Source organism: Alosa pseudoharengus, unplaced genomic scaffold (assembly GCF_046254945.1).
Source record: "Alosa pseudoharengus isolate Yale_2024_CS ecotype anadromous, Long Island Sound unplaced genomic scaffold, YU_APseudo_1.1 YU_APseudo_1.1_scf_15, whole genome shotgun sequence".
NCBI classification, from domain to species: domain Eukaryota; kingdom Metazoa; phylum Chordata; class Actinopteri; order Clupeiformes; family Clupeidae; genus Alosa; species Alosa pseudoharengus.
The window spans coordinates 3,223,463-3,231,202 of record NW_027468620.1 but is presented as its reverse complement, the minus strand read 5'-3'; the positions used below and the strand labels follow the sequence as shown (position 1 = coordinate 3,231,202).

Genomic DNA, 7,740 nt, shown 5'->3' with positions numbered 1-7,740 from the left:
GGCCACCAGGTCAAATAGCCTAGGTAGGTTACTGGATTTTGTGGCTTATATATATGGCTTTATATTATTGGTCATTATAGGCTATTGCATTGACATTATTGTTTATTATTGTTACTCTTAATGTAGTATTACCAACTTTTTAAAACTGTTCACTGTTAATTTAACTATTGTATTGTTATGTAAGTCGCAATACAATATAATAGGCCTGCAGTTGGACAAAAGCGTCTGCCAAATCCCATAACCATATTATTATTACTATCATTAGGCCTATTATTAATAATACTGATATTAATCAGTGTTATTGTTATTATTATTATTATTATTATTATTATTATTATTAGGCCTATTGTCATTATTGTTATTGTTGTTCCTAGGCCTAGTATTCTAGTAACCTAGTAGTCATGTGCCTATGTCTAGACTGTTTTTGCTAAGACGTAAGTAAGTTGTGGTTTCAATGAGTGAGAGCAAAGAACAAGTAGACCTAAGCAAAATAATTACCCTATATCATATATACGTATTGAAGAGGAATTGACAAAATCGTATATTTAATTGGTCGCTATTATGACTATGGTAAGTATGGTTCATCTCAGACCTTTTTTCTCCAAAGGCTACGGGCTCGCACGTTTCCCCCGTTGGAGCTGCTCCACGGCGCATGCAGTAGGCTAGCCTAAGGATTTTAAATTTAGACTGATTCTGAAATTCTTTAAGTGTCCGTGACAATGTAGACTGCTTTTTGCACATGTTACATTTTCATTGCCTGTTCATTATGAGGGAGGGAAATTACATCACTGCGAAAACTGTGCACATGGCTATTTCTGATGGTCCGCATATCCATTATCTTGCAAATTATTATTGCAAATGCATAACCACTCCTTCAAAAATATTATTATTTAGTACCTGTTAATAACGGCCTATTCAAAATTACTTGTTAATGGAAGCAAATATGTAAAAAAGTAACACTTTTGACGTTACCAACAACACATTGTATTTCACTGGCGCTACAGTATGTGCCAAGTTTTCCCAATTCCACGAGTAAGCTATTTGTGGAAAAAATAACCCTATTCTTCTTCATAAGACAAACATCAGAAAATATCGATCATTTGGTGTCTCCAGAAAGAGAAAATTAAAACTATAGGCCTACCTAGACTACTAGCCTACTAATCGCAGACTAAATGGTCTCAAAACGAGAAAGCAAGAGAAATAACGCGACGCAAAATACCGAAGAAAGACAGAAGATGGATACTTTTGTGCCATTCACATGAGTTTTAATACGATACAAATACTTATATTGCGGTACTTAGGCTATACTTTTCATAATCCAAATATAATTATCTCACAGTAGCCTAGAACATTTAGAGCAAGCAACAATAGCCTAAAACAAAACATTGACAAACAATCTAGTCATTTAAATTATGATGTGATCTGCAACATTTAAACAAATGCTTTAGCCAAATCCCATAATAGAATTTGTCTTGAGGGTCTGTCGTCGGACATAAATAGCCTTCATGGTACCTTGAGCTCCTCGATGTGCTAATGTAAATGCCCCCGCAGCTCCAGTCCTGGACGAATCCGTTCCGTTGAGCTTGAATCCGCCTCTCTGCTCGTTTCTGTTGACGCACTTAAAGACTCTACCCTCAAGCTTAAGGCGAGTTGCAACGACCAATCACCAAGCCATTACAGGCTTCAGAGGAAGCTGTTTATATGACTCTGGCGCTAATTAGGCTCATGAACTAACAAATCTCTAACACAACTGGCTGGGAACCGATCGCATCCATGGATTGTCTGGAGACGTCGACTACTTTTTTTAGTTGACAAGTCGCGGTTTTGTCTTCTTTTCAAGGGGTTTCAAAGGGCTGCGTCCACCATTTTAAAGTTATTTATTGTTGTAAGAACTTCACTTTAGTGTGTGGAGTATTTCTGAGCGGGAACCCCAGCACGGCTTTCACTAAACTGGAGAATATTGACTGGTTTCACTATGTTTCAACCCACACCGAAGAGGTGTTTTACTATAGAATCATTGGTGGCAAAGGATAATCCTTTGCCGTCGTCGAGATCCGAGGAGCCCATACGACCAGCGGCTCTCAGTTACGCAAACTCGAGTCAGATAAACCCTTTTTTAAACGGCTTTCACTCCGGCGGCCGGGGCGTCTACTCGAATCCGGACCTGGTATTTACTGAAGCGGTTTCCCATCCTCCAAACTCCGCTGTCTCAGTTCATCCCGTTCCTCCTCCACATGCTTTAGCAGCACATCCGCTTTCATCTTCGCATGGCCCGCATCCTCTTTTTGCCAGCCAGCAAAGGGATCCCTCAACTTTCTATCCGTGGTTGATACATAGATACAGATATTTGGGTCACAGATTCCAAGGTAGGTTTGCGATTTATATTAATGTCTGCGCACAATGGACACATATTTTCTTTTCATAAAGCCTAATTTTAGCTGTTGAAAAATAATTGACTTAAAAAGGGTTGATGAATGCTTGTTTTCCTTTTGGTAGCCTATGTTCTACCACAAACCTTAGGCCATGGCGACAGGAACATTAGTTTTTAATCTCTAATTTTAAATGGTAGTTCTATGCCATATGCTACAAATAACTTTAACAGGATTTTGAGATGTCGATTTGTTCTGTTTGGACTTTAGGCTAATATAGCCTCGAATGTAAGTGCCTTATTGGTTTTAATTTTAATAGTAAAATAGTTAAGATCGAAAAGATTGTCATGTTTGTTTTAAAATATTTTAAAATAGAATTTCAAATAGGATATCAGTAAATATTTAATGTAGCCTAGCCCATGCCTACAGTCACACGCTGAACATAATTTATATTCAGCGATGTGCATGCAACTATTAGGCTTAGGCTACTCCGCACGCTTTAGGTCAACATCGACATAGAAATAATTGTGACAATGCTGATGACCTATTTGTCTGGATTCTGTGCACTAGGTCCAATAAAAACAATTCGGCTAAGATCATATAGCCTGCATATTAGGCTATCATATGGCTACATAAATTGTGAGAGTTTGACATTAGGCTAATTTGAGATTAAATTGTAATTGCAGGATAATCTAGCCTATCTCCAATTGATCTTGTGTTTTTCGTGAAATTTCGTTTTACATTTAACTGGAGAGTTAAATAATATGAAAATAATTAAATTGATAATAATTCATTTTAAGGATTTTTTTTATAATTCATTAAAACCTCGGCAGTTGACTTTGCAAGGCGTTCAGTCAATGTTAAAGTAGGCTACTGGATTCAGAATAGTACAATATAGCCTAGGCTACATCCCTATGTTCTTGTAACCAATGTAGGCCTAGCTGTACAGCCTGAAATAGGCTACCTATCACAAAGGCCTCGACATGAGAAAGTTTCGAGGGTCGTTTTAAAAATCTGTCAAGGCTATGGCCTAGTATAGGCTGAATTCTGCCTATAGGTATATAGGTTAGTCTATGGGCCTAGACGGTGTTATTAATTATTAGTTATACATTAATAGGCTGACAAATGAAATAATGTGTTGCAATTGCAGACTTTTTTTAATCACGCGTTTATCGTGGTTCTTTTCGCTTGACTATCAGCTATAGGCTAAAATATTTGAAGCTATGCCTATAGCTTATAACATAGGCTATTGTGTCTTTAGGCCCACGATTAACTGTTGGCAACTTAGGTTATAGACCATTGCTCATTGCAGTTAGCCTACTTGATTAGGCTACTTAAAGTTGCTCCGATAGTGTCCTTCTTTCTCTTGTGAACGCACGTTAGATTTTGAGAATGCCACGACTGATCATATACTGAACCCCGTCTTTATTTGCAGGCAATGAAACGAGTCCGGAAAGCTTTCTCTTGCACAACGCATTGGCCAGAAAACCCAAAAGAATTCGCACAGCGTTCTCTCCATCACAGCTCTTGCGACTCGAACACGCCTTTGAAAAAAACCATTACGTGGTCGGTGCTGAACGAAAACAGCTTGCGCACAGCCTTAGCCTCACAGAAACTCAGGTAAGACAGTGTCTTGTTTTATTTTTACAAACTTAGGCTAGACATTTTGTTAGGCTACACATCAGTAGGCCTACCACGAAGGGGAGAGCATGATCTTGGCATTGGCTGCAAGATCGACACAGCCAACGTGTAATGCATGTGGTCCTTCGATTTAGGCTGTAGCATTTTGATTACAAACGAAGGTGCCTATAAAAATAAATTACATTTTCTACTTCATCTGGGTCAACAGGCTGTAATATTTTAGACTATTTAGGCTAACGTTTAGGCCTAGCCTACATAGGCTAAGAAAAATAATAACATAAATCGCCTTGGCCTATAGAAAAAGGTTTAATGATTTCGGCTTTCAGTCTAATTTACTTAAATTCTCCCATAGGCCTATTCTTAAATGGAAACTATGGGGGAAACCCTTCCAGGAAATGTCCAGGGCACTGAATAAGGTTGTGACACCCATGTCACCAATGAGTCCTGGGTTATAGCCTAGGCTATGCGAGCAACCATCAGCAATATATGTCCTGAAATATACCATTTAGGCCGTGTTTTACATTATTATGCCTATGCCAATTTGAAACACAACGGTGAATAAGGCTCTTCTTAAATGGGATTGGATCAAATCCAAGTTCAAGGTCCTCTACGTCGGTGATCTCAATAGCCGGCTGAGGTAGGCCTATAGAGATTATTTAAACACAAAACCCTTAAGCATTTACTTGTTGAATAGCTCACATCTCTCGGCAGTATGAAGCGCGTTTCTCGCTAACACTTATAATTGTCGTAGTTTTGTGAAATTGCGTCGGGTCAATGTTGACTTGATCATAAACGTTTTGTTTCAAGAGGTCATTAGGCATAGCTTACCGTGAAAACCAACTGACACAACGCAAACGTAGACCTATTAAATCCTTCAGTCATTCTGCGAGATAGCATGTACTAGGCTACTGATTTGAGTTTAACCTAAATGCAGCGAATGATCGGATACCGAAAGAGAAATGTAGGAAAGCGATAGGGCATATTTATTATCCTATTCTATATTGTTGGTTCTTTTAAATGGTTTGCTTGAAGGTCGTTTGTGTTTTATTTTAGCCTATCGTTAATGCCTGTGGATAGCATTAGTACGCTGATGTGCAAGACATGAGTGATTGCCTTCACATTGCCTAGGCCTATAAGTCAATTTAATGGGCTACAATCTCTCATAACGGATAAGCATCCGCTAATTATATATTTCTATGCTTGCAAATTATTATATTAGTTATTATTTCAAAACTGTTACAATTGCGTGTCTCAAAACTAACTGATTGTTGCAAGTTTTCTTTTGTGTTTGTTATATCTATTTAATAGTGTATACATATATATATATATATTATAGGTGAAAGTTTGGTTCCAGAATAGAAGAACTAAATTCAAACGACAGAAACTGGAGGAGGAGGGTTCGGATTCACAGCAGAAAAAGAAGGGAACGCATCATATTAACCGATGGAGACTGGCAACTAAACAAGGGAGCCCGGAGGAAATTGATGTCACATCAGACGATTGAGAGACTTTAAATATTTGAATCCGGGACAGCAGCGTGGCGTAAAGGATGACACGGATAAGGATTCTGTGAGAAAGAAACTGAAAGAGGGTAAAGGCAATGTTCACCTTTCGCTTTTCGGAGATTGGCAGCTTGAGTGTTTGAGATGTAATTGGTGACTGTCATTGCTACGAAACTGTTAATAGCCTATTCTACTTTGCAAGGGTAAGGTGTTCGAGAGGTAGCCTAGGCTATCGCATTCTCCCTCCCCAGCATCAATGACCACTATTCCACAACACAAAACATAGCTCCAGTTGGCCGTAAACATTTGCAATAGGAATGTTCATGGCCTGTATGCACACAAAGACTAAGTTCCCACACCAAAATACCAAAATACTTTTTTGTAAAACTTGAATTGCATGGTAGACGAAAGTATTTTGGTAGATAATTTAACTTGACACTTTCTTTCCATAAACAGATCTTTGCTTTTACAAATTTTCATTTCAAAGATGTTGTTTCTTCCTTATTTTAAATGTGACGTCTTGAATTTTGATCCTCGTGTTAAAGTGATTGTGAGACGAAGTAGCAGTGCTGCATTAGTGTTGTCAAGATGTAACGGATGAACTAAATTTAAGGTTTACTATCTCACAGATAAAGTTACCTAGCCTACAATTAACCAATCCAGGACATTCCTTTAACCGAAAGATTGATTGAATGTGTGCAGAATCTCCGAGCGTAATGGTAGCAAAAATTGCCACATAAGAGCTGAAATAAGAACGCCTGGGCAGTACAACTAAAGCACTGAGCATAATCCGTGTATAAAGACACTAAGAATAATGTTTCTGTTGAATCTTATTTTAGCAGAATGTAAATAATTTGTGTTTGTGTTATATTTGCTACAATTTTATCAAAGACTATACTTCCAAGAAGTATGTAATTGTCAATATTTTGTCAATAAAGTTTTATCAGTATGATTCCCAGACCCTAAGAGAAATGCGATAAAACGCTAATTTCGGATGCCTCTTTTAATTCTGAATTTTAGTTTTGTGGATAGTTCTGGCCGAACATTGCATAAAGAGCACGGTGTATTAAAATTGAATGGGTTGGCTGAGGTTGTTTCTTCAAAGATATTGTCCCTTGCTTTGGGAAATAGGCTCCTTACCGTGCATTTGAAATAATTTTTATGACATGAGTGGACAGTAGGCATACATTTGATGTTTTGTTTATTGTGAGGAAGTGTTGATGTAGGTTAAACGTGAATAATCTTGTTTTAAAATAGCCTATATCGGGAATTTTTCCGACAGGAAGTCGCTATTTTCCCGAATCTGTATTTGCCTCATAGTCTGCATTAATCAGTTTGTCAATTGATAGAAGAGCTGCGTCTGGCCTGTTCGTGCTACAAAGAGACCAATGAGCTTTTGTGAGAGTGCAAATCAGTTTAGGCAATTATCATACGAGTAATATGAGGGGAAAGGGGATGCATTGCCCAGTGGTCCACTTTAATCTCATAATCCGTGGATCCAAAGGGGTCTGGTTGGACATAATTTTGCACAATCTGACTACCGTTCACAACGTGATAAGGGAAGGTTGCAATGTGCCGCAAAATAGGAGCTTTGTCTAAAGCCTTGTCTCCAGCAGCTACGGTTCGGATGTGTATTCACTGATAGTACGCGCGCACGCGCGTGTGTGTATGCGGGCGTGCGTGCCCACATAAGGGAATTAGCGTGTGCGAATATTGTCTTAAATTCTGTGCCGAAGATTGTCATGGCCCATTGAAAGGGGCACATTTTAATAGTAAAATTTCTCATAAATTTAAATTAGAATCGGCTAGCCCACTGTTTTGCAAAAACTAAAGAAAAACCTCCCGACCAAGCACTAAACCGGCCTAGAAATGTGAAGGAGACAAACATATGATTTGATAGCTTAGGGCTGTGACTTAGGCTATTCATTAAAACATAACTCAGACATTTAAGGTGAAACGTGTGTAATTTTATATACTCTCTGTAAGCTTCATGGTGCTTTCTATGCATAGGTCTGTAGACCCACTCGGATAGGGAATTTTTAAACGGTCAAGACTAACAGCAATGAAAAAAAATCCTTAGAGAATACCATTAGCTTTGAAAACCCCCTAAAAGCTTTATTACAAACCCAGCTTTGAAAAGGGGGGATTAGAAGGCTGAAAGGGTCCCACAATAGTTAGAAGAAAAGGTTTCATGCTAATGAGGTTAATGCCCTTTGTATCTCCGGACT

General features: G+C 38.4%; 1 protein-coding gene across 1 annotated transcript; it reads left to right on the top strand.

The window, feature by feature from the left end:
- Nucleotides 1-1,694: 1,694 nt before the first annotated feature.
- emx2 (empty spiracles homeobox 2) lies at nucleotides 1,695-6,362 on the top strand. The gene is made up of 3 exons (XM_076286495.1): nucleotides 1,695-2,366; nucleotides 3,805-3,989; nucleotides 5,347-6,362. Exons 1-3 carry the CDS (start codon nucleotides 1,976-1,978, stop codon nucleotides 5,512-5,514), a joined length of 744 nt encoding a protein of 247 aa, XP_076142610.1. The 5' UTR covers nucleotides 1,695-1,975; the 3' UTR covers nucleotides 5,515-6,362.
- The last annotated feature ends 1,378 nt before the right edge of the window (nucleotides 6,363-7,740 follow it).